The 16,888-nt window shown below is 33.9% G+C and overlaps 2 protein-coding genes across 3 annotated transcripts in view; both read right to left on the reverse strand.

Annotated features, from left to right (window-relative positions):
• LOC106138693 (protein sickie) overlaps positions 1-16,888 on the reverse strand; it is a 72,460-nt gene that overhangs the window by 41,352 nt on the left and 14,220 nt on the right. For both annotated transcript variants that reach the window (XM_013339929.2, XM_013339927.2), the window contains exons 5-11: positions 4,037-4,190; positions 3,812-3,949; positions 3,500-3,553; positions 3,196-3,373; positions 2,648-2,740; positions 2,377-2,521; positions 779-892 (exon numbers count right to left, since the gene is read on the reverse strand). In XM_013339929.2, the coding sequence (XP_013195383.2) occupies positions 779-892; positions 2,377-2,521; positions 2,648-2,740; positions 3,196-3,373; positions 3,500-3,553; positions 3,812-3,949; positions 4,037-4,190 (876 nt within the window). The remainder of the gene's footprint in view (positions 1-778; positions 893-2,376; positions 2,522-2,647; positions 2,741-3,195; positions 3,374-3,499; positions 3,554-3,811; positions 3,950-4,036; positions 4,191-16,888) is intronic.
• Positions 14,155-15,464, reverse strand: LOC132904377 (uncharacterized). Its single transcript, XM_060954611.1, has one exon. The coding sequence runs from the start codon at positions 15,326-15,328 to the stop codon at positions 14,384-14,386; it is 945 nt and encodes a 314-aa protein (XP_060810594.1). The 5' UTR covers positions 15,329-15,464; the 3' UTR covers positions 14,155-14,383.

The raw sequence follows: 16,888 nt of genomic DNA on the forward strand, positions 1-16,888 counted from the left end.
TGACAGTGTGTGCCTATGTAGGTTAGTATTCAGGAAGTAGGTACTACAACTATTTCTTTGTAGTTGAAAAAATAAATGTTACCCTTTCGGATGGCATCGCCGTTAAAAAGTATGTGAAATCGTTTCACAAATATAATAGGCACACCGTAAACTATATGTTATTATTATTAGTCAAAATATCATAAAATTAAATGTATCGTAAGCGACAATTTCAAATTATATTTTTGATATTCTTTGGAATTATCAACTAAGTAATGTATGTATTTCTAATTTTACTCTGATTTTTGTTGTCATCAAGATTCATTGTGAACTGAGACAATACAACTGGCATATCATGTCGGAAATGAGACAAAACCTAAGCACATAGATATGATATACATACAGACCAATTTTTACACGTTAATAGATCAACAAGGCACAAAATGCAGACAAACAATGATAATAGTATAGAGTAGAATGGCAAGGTTTAATGGATGACGGGAATGCTATAATACAATTTCTGGGAAAAATGTTTACAAGCTCAAATGAAACTCATATATTTTATATACCTAACATTTAAAATAAAAAACCTTTAATATTTCATTACAATTAGCCTTTAAAATATTCGTTTCTTTTGAACTTCTATGATGTAAAACTATCATTAATTTCATAATGGAGAAGATAGTTTTAAGCAAAAACACTTATTAAAGGATCATTTAAATACCCTTTAATATCACCAATCAAAAATTGTGCAGAAAATACCAAAAAATAAATACTTTAAGAACAGATTCTTATTTACCTGTGTCTCAACCAAGGTGCATACGGTATTCCATAGTCAGACTTGACCTCGGAATACGTTTGGGTGTCAGACAGACTGCCATCACTGATCTTCATTCCGCCTCTCGGAGCGATCCTGCAATAGAAATTCACAATGCAACAATTTGTTAAAATAAGGTTTATAACAAACAACACACAATCATAATTTCAAAGTAAAGTTTACATACTGCGATACGTGAAAAGAACTGGCTTTATCTTCTTGAAACAGCAAAGCTGAATGTCAAAGATGACTGACTTACTCACTTCCCACGCGTTTCACGACAAGATAATCTTAACCAAACTTTGATAAAAATATTTATTTGCTTAAAGATTTGCTTCAAGTAAACACGAGACCTCTTTGATTTTGGTATGGTAAAATAGTAAAGAAATATTTTTTCAATTCTAATACAAGCACGTACTTCTGTTAATCGAAAAACAGCGTTACTTACCTAAAATTTCGATGAAACATGTTACGTGAATATGAATACCCTCGAAATAATATCACTCATTAAAAGTTTAATAAAAAGACAACCAACCATTACAAAACTACTTTACAATGAACACAGTCTAATTGAGTGCAGTTGAGCACTGTAGAACAACAGTTAATAAGAATTAACAAATACATAGTATGATATCTAACAAGAACATAACCGAAATACTGAGCATATTGTGGTAAAATTAATGCAGTAAAGGTCTTAAGTTCAAGTTTGTTTTAATTGAATTATCACCACGGACCGATTATACCACCGAGTTAGTATTAAAAAAAACTGTAAATTTATACATACTGCGACTTAGTGCTGGAAGATCTACCAACAAAAAAATCTAAGAATGTATATAATAATTTTAGCAACTAAGCTTAATTCCGAAGTTTTAAAATTCAGTTAATAGATAATATTGATTATTGCCTAAATTTGACATTTTAATCAAAATGTTTGGATATTCCATCTTGGTCTAGTTTAGACGACTTAGATTATATTATAATTTATTAATTATTAACTTAAAGATTTCTCATAGAATATTAATATTTTCCTATCCTGTACAAAAATTCCGAAGAAAAATTATGAAAAAACGGGACATTAGCCAGACTCTAACAACATTTTCATGAAGAGTGTTCCTATGTCACAAGATTATTTTTTTTATCCTGTGTAATCAACAGTAATCACATAAAATTGTTTAATTGGAGCGCCGGCTGGCAGACTGACCAATTGTATCAACTCAATGATTCCAGTTCATTGGGACATCAGCTGTGAAGTTTGTATTTGTTTACAATGAAGTTTTATTTGAAATCTCACTGATTGCGCGTAATTTGATACAGACAGGAATAAGAGTTAGGTAAATTTTAGGATAAGTATTTTAAAAACTGGTTATGATGACACTAAATTTAAGTAGAAAAATCTTCCCCAGCGTTTTTATCTCCTTGCAGAGGAGCCCGAGGATCCCCAGTGACCACAATTGACTTGGGTACACATTTAACTCAAATTGAATCATGAATTTTGTTCTTCATATTTCATGGATATATACATTTAATTATAATTGACATCATTGAAGGTAGCTATATTTGTTAAAATAAAGTGTAGGTACCTGTGATGATGGAATAGCGCAGCAAACTCATGAGTTCCAGGCTTGGGCAATGACTGGGATCCGAGCAGTCGTTCCCTGACTGACGCTGACAGCTGCGCTGCGGCTGTGCCTCCAAGAGAATAAGATTTAGGTCCGATCCCATTTTCTGAAATAGTGATAGAGGTACTCCTTATACAAACCATAATATGTTATCTGTGGTGTATTTTAAAATGTTCCTTATTTAGATCTTAGCTCGTAAATCAACTATCAAAAATCTAGAAAATAGACTTACTATGTATTTGGAGATCTTGTGTACAGGTCTGTGTTCCACCAGAAACTTTTACTTTAGTTCTTGGCACGGCAGAAACTTGAGCTGTTCTTCCGCCTGAAATAATACAAAATAACTTACAATTTATCTTACACATAAGGTACCTACATAATTAGTATCAGTAAGTGATAGATTTTTTTCGAAATGACTCGATGGTATCATGTTTAACTATAATTTGGATATTCTATACAGTCCAATTTTTGTTTTTTATGAGTTAACTTAAAAGTTACCTACATTTTTACACCTTCTCATTCAATAAAAGATACTTTTATTTTCAGGTATTCTCACAAAAGTGAAGCACTGGATTAAAGTCTAAGACATAATGTATATTCATTTACTATGCGAATGTTGTGGCGGAGGACCATTAGTCTGCAGCGCAGGCTTCACATAGCCGAAGTTTTGCCGAAATTTCACCTCGTTTGAGAAGCTTAACAGACAGATAGGTGGACTTTATTCCCGGCAATTGCACCGAATCGAAGAGCAAAAAACTAGTCTTTAATATATTCACTTACTATGCCCGTGTTGTGGCGGTGGCCCATTAGACTGTGGCGTGGGTTGAGGAGCCCCGTTCTGCCGCTTCACATAGCCGAAGTTCTGAGGAACCTTCGCCTTGTTTGAGGAGCAACTACTGCCGTTGCCACCACTGGAGACACTCGATGGTCGAGACGAAGGACCACTTGGAGATTGAAGCTGAAAGTAAAAAAATGAATGAATAGATAAATAGGTATCACTCGGCTCACAAATTCAGGAAAAGATGTAAAATTAAGAAAAAAAAGGAAATGTTGATTATGAGATAGATAAAAAAATCTTTCTTACTTGCGATCCGCCTCTTGAAGAATGTTGACTAGAAGAATTAGATGACGCTGCATACTGAAAGCGAAATAGTAATATTAACGACAGAACGACCATTTAGAAGACTTATTATTTGGTGGAAATGAATGCATGATTATACACGAATGGATTGGCCAAATAGACTAATGATCTCGTGTATCTGAACTAAAACCGGTGGCACACCTTACACAGAATACTTTCCTATATTCCTTGGGTCTATAATATTCAAATGCTCGACATAGTCTGTTTCTAATTGTTTAAACGATAAAGTCGGGGTTAACAGATAATTTATCTTACCTGAGGGTGAGGCGCTATGCCCAACTGCTGAGCAGCAGTTAGTTTCTCTCGTTTGTGATGTTGGGGAGAGTGGTGCCCAGTCCTTCTCTCTCCCTTGCGACCATGAGACGGGCTAGGGGGCGCCTGCGCTGGTTGATTCTGTGAATTGTGAAGTAAGAAAAAGATTTAAAAAAAGTGGAAAGCTTAAATAATAGTTAATCTATAAAAAACGAAGTTTGTCCTCACCCCAGGCGATTCTGTATATTTCTTCCAGGTGGAGTCCTGTCGCGCCGGTTGCCGTTCCGTCTGCTGACCACAGTCTGCCTTGTTGCGAGTTCGACCAACCACTCTGTACACCACGCCGTTTCCCTCCATAGTTCTATTGCGACCTCCGCTGCGTCTGAAAATTACATTTTACATTAATCAATTTAAATTAAAAAAGGGAAAAACCAGTTTCCTAATTAATTATACTCGTAATAATAGAAAATATTTCTGCCTTTAAAGAAACACGACGTGGAAACAAAACGAGTCTGTTACAAATGGTGAAAATGAAAGGGTACACAGAAAAAAAAAATTGTATTGATGCCAATATACATATATGAGATTCGATTTTATTGTTAAAAAGGTTGATTTAATTATAGTGGTTTAATATAAGTACCATGCTTAATGTTAAACATGTTGTCTTAAAAGCTTGCACAGAGTTGTAATCATAACGTAAAGATTAGATACGGAAATATTAAGTGATATTTTGTAAGTTTACTTATGTAACCTGAATGGCCTTGCGTGATATAATCAGCGATCAACATAAAACACGTATTTTCACAATTAGTAAGCTTTTCTCCTTGAAGCGGTAAACGATCGATTTGCTTAATCACGTTATATTTACAAAGGTAGACCTACTTGGCGATTGATTTCTTGGATAAGTTTGTTCCTTGCTTTAGAGTTTTTTAAGAGTGAAAGAAAAATCAATTGATTTTAAAGAAGAATTTATTATGTATGTGAGTTTCCATATGAGATAGTATAAAAATATTTACTATACGGTATCGTAGTACACGATTCTAGCAACTGTTGTCCTTGTGTCAGAAAATCAACAAAACTTTTACTGTCCGAAGAAGCACCCTGAGCTCGCCTCTCCAGAGAGGTGAATATAGTATCTGAGTTGAGACTAATACCCGGAGAACTGCACAATAAAGGTCGAATAGTAGCCAAAAGAATGCCAATAGTCTTTTAAATTACCACGTCCAACATATGACTTAATGTTTGATTTAAATTCAGATAGATACAGGTTTTAAGCCCATCGCCTACAATAAGAATCTTAAGTCATTCTGGTAGTCGCTATTTACAACATCCATGGAAAGGTTATGGAGGAGTTAGAACTGCCAAGTGGGTCCCAGCATTATAGAATCTATTCTGAATTTATTACAATATTGCGGTTAGTGATGAGACTTAAATTTTTAAAAATTTAAGTCTCATCACTAACCGCAATATTGTAATAAATCCAATATAAACTTCTATTATCTACCCGACCACTTCGATGCAACAATGTGAATCCTTGTCTGATCAAAGTAGATTGGATGTAAAGACTGCTCATAAAGGCTCAGAACAATGGCGTCCAATTGAAAGCCGATAGAGGGCGGAGAAGCAACATGTCGCTCTGACCTACATTCCTTGGTATGGTAATCCGATGCTCGATTAGGGAGACTAAATATAGAACTGATATTTCTATGTAAAAGAAAACATCGATAAATTTGAGCGAGATCTAAGCACGTTTTTTAACGTCATTTAAGTATTATGGTTATTATTTCTGCAACTAATACTTGGGAATCGAAATAACTTTTAATGAAAGTTTATAAACTCATCATAATACAATAATATCACAAAATAGAGAAAGAGTAATCTTTCATCTCTAAAACTATCCAAAATTTTTCTACCTAGAATAATAAAGACAGACTTTTGGTACTATTTTTGATCATTATCATATATTGACAGTTATATACTTTTAATGTATGATAATGATATATACTTTTAATGTATGTTACCAAATTTTTAACATAGAAAAATACAATAAGGGAAATGTTTTGTCAAAAATTAAAATGATAAAAGGTACCGCGTACATATTACTTCCAAGATAAAAACAACCAAAGGCAATCATCGTGAATACAATTTACCAACAACACAAAGAATCAAGTGTGCCTTAAATAAATCAAATCGAGATGCGAACTGGTTTAACTGAAGAATGAATGCATTCACTATCATCATAACCATTAATATCGTGCTATTACATTCGTGATATCAATGAGATCTTTGTTAAAACTCAGCTATTTTTAAAACAAGCACTTTCTATTCTAATAAGTATAAAAACCGCTTAAACAAACGTTAGGATTGTTGTTTACAAAATCGAATATAATTATAGATAGCTATAAAATAAGTGCTTTTCATACAAGACTTTCAAAAAAAATACAAAGTTCTGCAAATTTGGACCAACAGCATTCACCTCTAAATTCAAGAGGGGAATTTCGCCTCAAATATTCTCTGTGTAAACTTGCATTCAGTCTCTTCACATTCAGCTCAGTACGAGCAATTACCTGAGCAAATGTGGCATCCTGTGAGAAGGAAAGAGGTCTGGGAAATTGTGGTTCCGTCTTATGGCAGGTTAAATAAACTGCAGCAGATTACGTCTCTAGACTTTGCAGTAACAAACGCCGCAGTGCCCCACTTTATTCCCCAGATGCAGTATTTCGTTATGCATTTTTAAGATTTTCGAGCGCAAATAGCATTGGAAAGCAAAATATTGGATTATATAAAGGACGGCAGGATTTTTTTTTAAGATCTGTGTATACATTTTAAAGAAGATCATTTAAACATTAAGTTTCTATTTGAAAAAATTATACGATACTTATTTTAAAAGATAATTGCAATAGTTTAGAAAGTTGTTAAATTTTACTGCGCCTATTGAATATTTAAACAAGTTTTTCAAATAAAGCTCCGATTCGATCATTACAAATAAATTATATCTACAAATTTAATTTGTGGTTGTAAAATTCAATTTCACTCCCAGCATTCAAGCAAGGGACATATTATATTACACCTGTAAGTGTGTATGTTTCCCGTACACTTCAGAGCAAGGGCTCCCTTATCCGTCTATAATTATATAAGCCATAATCGTAAGGCGCCTTAATCTGTACCGTAGACAGGCAAGAACAAGTATTTAGATGAAACATTTTCCTTTTAGAGAGGATTAAGGTTTACCTATTGTGAAAGGGTACACAAATTGTATCTTTTTTGCTTTGGATGTCTGTTATTTTATTAATACCCAAACGCTTTTGTCTTTATTTTACAATTAAGTGCACAAGTTTAAGAATAATAAACCATATTTACCTGATACTGATCGCACAGTATCTCATTAAATACAGTCTGCCCCGATCTACAGGTTTAAATACAACCGCTTGGTTGTATTTAAACCTGTAGATCGGGGGAAGCCCCATGACTGTAAGTCAGAAAAGATTTATTATTACATAGGTAAATATAAAGGCTATTGACAAAAACTACACGGTCACTCAGGCGCTTCGTTAACTAGGTACTAACATTCTCAAGTTTTTGGTCACTGATCTGAAAGCAAGAGAACGTATCAAGGACTAACACAATAGTATGAGATGACAAGTGTTAGCTTTTCAATTATTGTTTATATTGATTTAAATTTAACGTGACCAAAATTTCTGGTGCCACAACAGCATTTTTGAAGAATAATGGGTAACATAAACCAAGAGTGCGAGTGTTAGGCTGCATCCTAACCTACGCCGTAGTCGTGTACGAATGTTTTGTTATTTGAAACATTGGCGTCTTAATGAAACCTCGGCGCATCACCCCCGGCGAGCACTAATGATGACGGATGCGCTGAAAGGAAACCCAGACCATCTCATTATCTATGAACTGCGCATACTCATTATTCTCTCCTTCCTAGCTCGCTATTATTTTCGCGAATGAATTGCTCTTTTGTGCGGTGCTCGTGTTTTATTAAACGCAATATAGGTTTATGTTAATTTAATAATCGGTCCCTTCCGGCTCAAAGGATGTTAATACTGCTTTGGCCAAAATGAATTTTAATACTACCTTATTCAGTTTTGTCTTCTCTATGGAACTGTAAATCTAACCCTCAAATGTGGAAACGGCAGTTTCAAACAATAATATATCGTTTCATTAACTTAAAACAATCGAAACTACCTTAGCAGTAAAGTTTTGAAACAAATCATTGTAACCAGGTGCTGGTTCTGAAGTTATTGCAAGGAATTTATTTTTCCAATATACAGTAAAGATGCGAAAATTACGACAAAGGTAGCGGTGCTCATAAATGCACTAAGAAACTTTTGTATAAAATTATCTAAAATACAAAAATTCATACATACATACATACATATCGTCACGTCTATATCCTTTGCGGGGTAGACAGAGCCAACAATCTTGAAAAGACTGAATGGCCACATTCAGCTATTTGGCTTAATGATAGAATTGAGAATCAAATAGTGACAGGTTGCTAGCCCATCGCCTAAAAAGGAATCCCAAGTTTGTAAGCCTATCCCTAAGTCGCCTTTTACGACATCCATGAGAAAGAGATGGAGTGGTCCTATTCTTTTTTGTATTGGTGCCGGGAACCACACGGCAATTCGAAAATTAAATTTAGCAGAATTACGCTAAACGCTTCTAAAATTAACAGAAGTTGAATCCTTTTAAAGCAAACGTAAATTCGGGTAACACTGTTCTCGTGGTGATTTCTAAAAAAATACTTATCAATTTAATTTAATGTAATCAAAACTTCCGTTTGTTATTAAGTGGGTGACGAAAATCGAATAAGTAGTTAAAAAATGAAAGTTAATTAGCCCGCATAAAGAACTACCTACACTATATATATAATGTATATCCTAAGCTCGTATAAAGGTGATATACTTTTCTTGGGTTTACTGGAACTTGTGATCATTATTTATAAAAGTAATCATACTTTCAGCAAAGTCAGATCAGATAACAAGGCCAATTTTGCTGAAATGAAAACCTGCGCTCGAATTTCCTGTTCCATTTTATATTTACCGTGTTATCGGAAAATCGACAGCTATCAAGTTTTAAACATAATTAAAAATTGGTTTCTGGTGGCTGATGGTGGTGGATGTTTGTTTGATGTTATAAAAAACTTATTGTTAATCTTTATAAAGAGAAACTCATTTTCTCATAAATATGATCACGTATCTTTCTACATTTGAAGAAACATTGATCCCTTTCAAATTAATGTAACATTTAGTTTTATTACTATATATAGTAAACGAATTAAAATTGTATTATACAGATCTCGACAAATATCAACTTGTTTTATAGAAAACAGACTGATAAAAAAAGACGGCACGCTCACACAAATTAAGCCTGCCGGATTTTCCGTTCCGTTTCGATTCATAGCGCTTACAGAAAGGCTATAAGTAAAGTTCAAAGTTTTTAATTTTACAAACAGGTCGACAAGTTATCATGAGAAATATAACGTTATGTTTTTCAATCAAGTTGATATGTTGAGTTAAAACGGAACGCTCTGATCAGTTTTTATTTTTTATTTTTTTTTCTTTTCTCTTTATTTGTTTACAAACAGTTTTACATTATATTTATCATGTACAGTTTACATCTATAACACGTATGTGTAAATGCAAAACCAATAACGTAAACACAGATTACTGTATTATCTAACATTGAGTGTGCTGCAAATACATAACAAAACTGTTGTCACAATGTAATAATACTTGGTATAATAAAAATTTTAATAGAGTGATGAAAAAGGGTACTAAAAAAAATATGACAGTATCTAAACACGTATCAGTATTATTGGTGTTGACGGCTACTTAAGGATACCCCGTAAGGTAGTCCGTGGTTTAAATGATGTAAGAAGTAGGTAAAAGTCAGAAAGATTTTTATAGATTCACGACCTACGACGATAATCACGGTTACCGACGAACTCATCACAGCGACACCAGGATCAATACAAAAATCATGCATATAATAAAATGGTAACTGACACTGACACTACAACATAATGATTAAAATCAGAAACTCCAGGAACTTGGCCACTTCCTCCAACATTATCTACCCACCGACATTCCAACAAAAACCTAATCACTAAACATAACATACATACCATCATGTCCACATCCTCAAGGGGGGTAGACAGAGCCAACAGTCCCACAAAGATCGATAGGCCATATTCAATAGCTGTGCTAAATGATTTAATCGAAAATCAAGAAGTGACAGATTGCCAGCCCGACGCCCAAAGCGATTAATCCAAGTTTACAAGCCCATCCATCAGTCGTCTTTTACGATATTGTATAAACATATTAATTATTAAAGTCAAGTATTTATATATCGTCTCAGAACACAATACACGACATAGATAAACAAAGTCAAGTGGGTAGTTGAGAAACGATATCACTAACTTTCTGAGCGTAAAATATTTCTACTTCACTACGTATTACTAAACTAGCTGTGCCCGCGACTTCATCCGCGTGGAATAGTTATTTTGGGCATCATTGAAGCCCTCAAGGATGAATAACTTTCCCCGTTCCTTTTCATATATTCCATTATTGCTCCTTATAGCTTAAGTCTTCCTCGATAAATGGTCTATTCAACGCAAAATTAAATTTTCAACGAATTTTTCAGTAGTTCCTGAGATGAGCGCATTCAAACAAACAAACTCTTCAGCTTTATAATATTATGGATGTTATCAGGTATAATGCTGTCGTACAATGATAAATTTAATATGAATTTTAAATTTCGTCACTTATATTGGTTATGGTTGGTTATAATTTTAAGTAAATCGGTTCAGTACTTTCGTAGGTAAGCGTGATCATACAGACAGACAGTCAGACATAAAAAAATTAAAAATAGAAAAAAAAGAGGAAAAAAAAATTGCTTTCTATTATTATTTGCTTTCTATTATTCATTCCAAATGTCCCTCTATCCATTTCAGTTGAAAATACTAAATGTACACACAAAATATTTTTACTATTTTATTATATGTATATAGATTAGGGTAGAGGTTCCAATCACAATGGTTTTACTTGTAAATCGATTGCTGTTTTACTTACATTTATAAATTAAATACTGATTTATACCTCCCGTTCATGTTGTTATGCCTGTCTGTGTGTCCGTACGTCTGCATGTATATTTGTCTGTATGTCTATATTAGTTTTTCAATGCACTTATCACTTTCTTCTTATAAGAATAAGTTGTAATAGAGAAAATGTCTATACTGGTGAATTTTTTATTGTAAGTGTCGAATAAACGATTCAATGGAGATCGTACTCCAGCATTAGTGCGCGACGACTTGACAGCAAACAATGGCCTCTGACGAAGCTGTCTCCTACGAGGTCGTGGAGGTACCTTAAAACACACCTTATTAACCAACTCAGTACAGTCATATTTGTTGTTACACAAATCATAAAGAGCCATTGCTTCTAATTGTGTTCGTCTCAATTTTAGTTCAAGCAAGTTATATTGATTCAATAGCTCTTCATAGGAGGATTTATTATGAGTGATTCTATATTGTACCCGCCGCAGGAACTTCCTCTGAACCCTCTCAATACTGTTGTTATATTTATCATATATTGGATTCCAAATTATAACAGCGTATTCAAGATAAGGTCTAACTAATGATTTAAAAAGATGAACTAGGGTTAAAGGATTTTGGAATTCAGTTGATGATCTCATCACAAAGCCATACATTTTAAATGATTTACTTATAATAGTTTCTATATGAATATCAAAGTTTAATTGGTTATCAAAGATTACTCCCAGATCTCTTATATTAGTAACTGTATCAATGGTATTTCCCGTCAAGGTATAAGAAAAGTTACTTATTGTTTTTTTCTTGGTAAATGAAATGGTTTTACATTTATTGATACTGAGCTGTAATTTATTTTCTTCACAATAGACACTAAACCGGTCTAAGTCATCTTGTAACTTTAAATGATCAATATAATTTTCAATAACCTTATATATCTTCAGATCGTCAGCGTAAAGAAGGAATTTGCAGTGTTTAAAGCAATTTCCAATGTCATTTATGTAGACAACAAACAGGAGGGGGCCCAAAATAGATCCCTGCGGTACGCCAGACGTAACATTAGCAATAAAAGATTCACACCCGTTAATTGCTACTTTCTGTGTTCTGTTTGATATGTAAGATTTAAACCACCTCCACAAATTACCACGTATCCCATTAAACGCAATCTTGTCAAGCAGTTTCTTGTGGTCCACTCTGTCAAAAGCCTTTCGAAAATCTGTGTATACACTATCCGTTTGCCTATTACTATCCATTGACTCAAACAAATCCGTAGTGTAGACTAATAAATTAGTGATTGTGGAGCGATGTTTGACAAATCCATGCTGTTGTTGTAAAATAATGGTGTGTAGTTTAGGATAAATGGCATTATGAACAAGTCTTTCGAATACCTTTGCCAAGACAGTTAGGATAGATATTGGCCTATAGTTCTCAACATTACTCCTAGATCCATTTTTATGTACGGGCACAACTCTAGCACACTTCCATATTGAAGGGAAGATGCCATTCTTCAAGCAATTATTGAATATGTAACACAGAGGTCCATCCATTATAGCTGCAGTTTCTTTAAAAAATATAGGAGGTATATTATCGACACCCGCTCCCTTAGACTCATCTAAACCCAAGAAAGCATCACGGACTTTGTCTGCGGTTAATTCAACTTCAGTAATTAGTAGATCATAAGATTCATAATTTACGTCATGCTTAGAACAATCAACATATTCATAATTATCAGGTACAGAGGATGGCTGGAATACTGAACGAAAGTAGTCATTAAACAATTTACAAATTTCTTCGGGAGTATCAGCTGTATTTTTGTTAAATATGATATTACTAGGTATATTGGTTGTAGTTTTACGTTTTGAAATATAAGTCCAAAAACACTTAATATTATCCTTTACACTATCTTCTACTTTCGCAATATAATTTTTGTAGCATTTCGCACTTTCTATCTTAAATTGTTTCCTGTATATAGAGAATAGGTTATAACATGATTCATTATTACTCTTCTTCATCAAAAGCCACGCACGCTTTTTTTTATTGTGTAAATCAATAAGATATGGAGTAAACCATACGGGGTATTTAGATGGTTTGACAATTTTATTGGGTACATGTTGCCTAATAACAGAATACAGATTTTCATACAATATGGATACTGCTTCTTCAGCATTCTTGTCTTGTAATATTAACTCCCAATCCAATTTTGCCAATTCCTGTCTAATAACATTATAGTCGGCCTTATCATAACACATTTTAGTATATGTTCTACGCATCAAGCATTTATTATTATCTCTATAAGGTACCAACACATAAAAGGCAGGATGACGCTTATCAATAGGAACCAATGCTATACTAGTTGACGAAAGATTGCAATTTAACATGTCAGTAAAGAATAAGTCAAGCGTGCGATCATCAACGTTCCTAAGTGTATTTAACTGATAGCAACCTAGGGATGTCATAAAATTTCTTATATTTCTATGAGTCAGAGTTGGTTCATACTCTTGCACGCGTAACTTGTACGAGTCATTATCATTATAATTCCATGTCAGCTTAGGTAGATTAAAGTCTCCAACTAAAAAGAAGTGGGTGTCGTGGTCATAGTCGTTACTAATTTTACTTTGTATAATGTCACAGTAGGTGTGATATGTTTCATATGGTTCATTTGGAGGTATATATATTGCACTTATAAAGTAACATTGTGTATTTAATCGAAACTCAATGCATAAATGGTCAACAACAGTTGGGAGGATAAGCGGTAGGTCCACCACACGCACGCTAGCACAGAGCGCACGCTGCATTGCAATCAAAACACCGCCACCGTCATTCCGTCCGCATCGAATAAAATCACGATCCACGCGAAATACCCTATACCTAGCATCGATGAATTCGTCGTCCGAGATTTCCGAGTTGAGCCAAGTTTCTGTTAATACTAAAATATCATAATCGTGCGAAAGTATATTCATATACAGTATATGTAATTTACTTTTAAGACCACGGCAATTTTGATAATATATTGATAAACTTTTATCCATAACTAAGATAATTTTATATAAAACATTACTATATGTTTTGTAGTTTGTAGTTCGTAGCGACAACACATCACAATACACATAAGTACATTCGATTGAGAATATGACACATAAAAAATAACATGACTTATCAAACCGATACTAAATCCTAAAACAAGTATATGTTTAGATATTGTATTCGTGCAAATCGTGAAATATGACGATTTCAAAGCTACAATATACGAAAACAAAATTTTTAAAACAGTTACTGTATGACATTTTTTATAATTAACTAGTGTAACACAATTAATGTTGTTACAATTCTCGGTATTATTTTTCAAAAAATAATAATAACAGAAGTTGTACAGTTTATTATTAATATTACTCAGTGTTTGTAATGAATGTAATCTATTGATATCAAGGGTCATCCGATACAGGCAAACACGCACACTGACATAATATACATAACCTCGAACGGTACGCAACTGGAAATCCGTATGAGCATCATTTGATTTTGGCGATATCCTGGGTAGATCGGATGGCAAGAACCGGAGATGTATCCATCTTCCTAACCAGTATGGTCCCATGCTTGACCCAAACATAGCGGTAATCCAGCTTTTTTGCCACTTCTCTGCACTGACGAAATAATAATTTACCGCGTAGGGTAAGATGTTCGTTTATATAAATTGAGGTGGATGCCCCCGGTAAAGCAAGCTTAAGTGTATCCAATCCTTTCACTGCCCGACAAGCTGATATTATATTATCTCTCAAAATTCTATTGGATAATTTAACCACTACATTTTTTGGTCGTCGACTGCTGGGATCCGCATGGGGCACTCGGTGTACTGACACAATGTCTACAGGATTAATTGGCTGCTTGATGTAATTACCCAAACTGTTTAGTACACCAATAAGATTTTCATTACGTCTCTCAGGTAGATTCGAGATTTCTATGTTGCATTGCCTGGCCTGCTGTTCCATTAATGCCAATTTGAGCTCAAGCGCCTGAACCTGGGCATTAATATCGCTGGCTTGTGTCATATTTTCTTCAACTTTCTTTAATCTCCCATCAAATGATTCCTGGCGCTCAATAGAGAAGTTAAGAGCCTTCTCCATTTCACTCAATCGCTGATTGGTTTCATCCACCGATTTACGAATATTAATGTTGTCTGTTTTAAGTTCGACGATGTTGGAATTTATCTCAATGAGTTTAGATGAGATTGACGCCATCTCGCAAGAAACCGACGAACAAACAGCCTTACTCACACAGTCTGTTATCTTTCGATCCCACATGGATAATTGACTATTAAATTTATCTTCAAAATCTATTATGTCGTGATGAGGCTGCCTACGCTTACGGAAGTTGGGAAAAACATCCTTCTCATGAAGCGACGCAGGTATATCCGTATCCGAAGCAAATCTTCCAGGTGGTGTATGCTGCAATGCCATTACGAGCAGACCCAGACAGATTTATTAAAAAATGGTCACTGAATTATAACACCCACAGATTACACCGATCACTCGACGTTGACTTAGACATATAATGACAACAATAAAGCCACTATTGCACACTGCTGCACTCAACGAACGCGCAAGGCAGAATGAAATTTTTTGAATTTTTATGACAAGAAAGATTTACAACGCCTCGACTTGACTTTAGAAAATTGGCATAAACGTAGTAATTATCGATAATTATCATGCAATAGGAAATATTGATTATTTCATTAATTTTCGAATTAAATGGATGATTTTATGAGGTATTGTTTTTTCAAAGTTATGTCGTTGAGGAGAAGCTCATTGATGTATTTTAGGCTGACGCTCCGTTATTGTTATTTAATTTTATATAAAAAAATTGTTTAAATGACTAAAAAATCTTTTCAACGCTAGTACTTGACATTGTTTCATGAACTTTTTATCTGAACGATCATCCACGAGTCCGCGACTGCTTTTGGCTCGCCAAATTTCCCCCCGACATAATACTTGAACACGAAATTAAAACTTTTCGAATGAAACTAGTTTCGTTCGCAACTTTGATACACTTTTTTTCAGATATTCACCCTGCTAATGACATTTTGCAAAGTAAGCGGACATTATTTTCTAATGCACAGCCTAATGATCGATTTTCTGGTAATAAGGCATACCAATAAATACAGAAATAGATGATAGATTCGTAGATGCTTATTCCTAAAAAAGTGAAGCTCTAGACAGAAACCTAGTATAAGACGACTTAGCTAATATACTAAATATACTAATGTATTAAATCCCAACTAATTCAAGTAGAAAGTAAATTATCATACTTATAAGATTTATTTATTTTCCAAAAAGGGTTCCAATAGTTGAAAATAGTGATAATCATATTGCAACGGTTAGGATTGTTAGTTATATCATGAGTTTGAGAAAGTAAATTCTTCCTAATTAGTTGACCTAAAAGCATTATTTAGTACAGAAATTTGTAATAAATTAGCGGAAGAATGCTTAGAGCCCACTCTTCAATTAAATCGATTTTTCATTCGATAATTGGTCCAATTATTATCGTCAATTAATTTTGATCGTTATACCTACCACGCAAGGGATCTTCCAGGAGCAAAACCTTACATTAATATTATTTAGAACTAAATATAGTCTAAGCCTTAAAATAACCTTATATGTCCGGCAATCTTCAAATATAAAACACCAAAGAAATTAGGTGTCGGTTGTAACAAAACAACAAAATATTTAGATGGCTGCTATACAAACATTTATTAGCTCTATACTTTCGACATGACCTCGTCCATTTTACTTCACAACCTACTAGAAAATAATAACTTAGGGTGAATTCTTAGTTATATTAACATAACCCAACCAATTTCAATTTACGACTATCTGTATAGCACAGTGGCGATTAAGCTTACAACTTTATTCGGGCGGTTGACTTTCATATTAATAGGGGACCAAGTTCAATGCGGTGAATTTAAATTCCAGCAAATCGCTTTCATATATGCTTACTTTACTGGCAAATGTTTAGAATAT

The sequence above is a fragment of the Amyelois transitella genome, chromosome 4 (genome assembly GCF_032362555.1).
Source record: "Amyelois transitella isolate CPQ chromosome 4, ilAmyTran1.1, whole genome shotgun sequence".
NCBI classification, from domain to species: Eukaryota; Metazoa; Arthropoda; class Insecta; order Lepidoptera; family Pyralidae; genus Amyelois; species Amyelois transitella.

Excerpts from the sequence above, each read along its gene's own strand:
- LOC132904377 (XM_060954611.1), bottom strand. The coding sequence starts at position 15,328 with ATGGCATTGCAGCATACACCACCTGGAAGATTTGCTTCGGATACGGAT.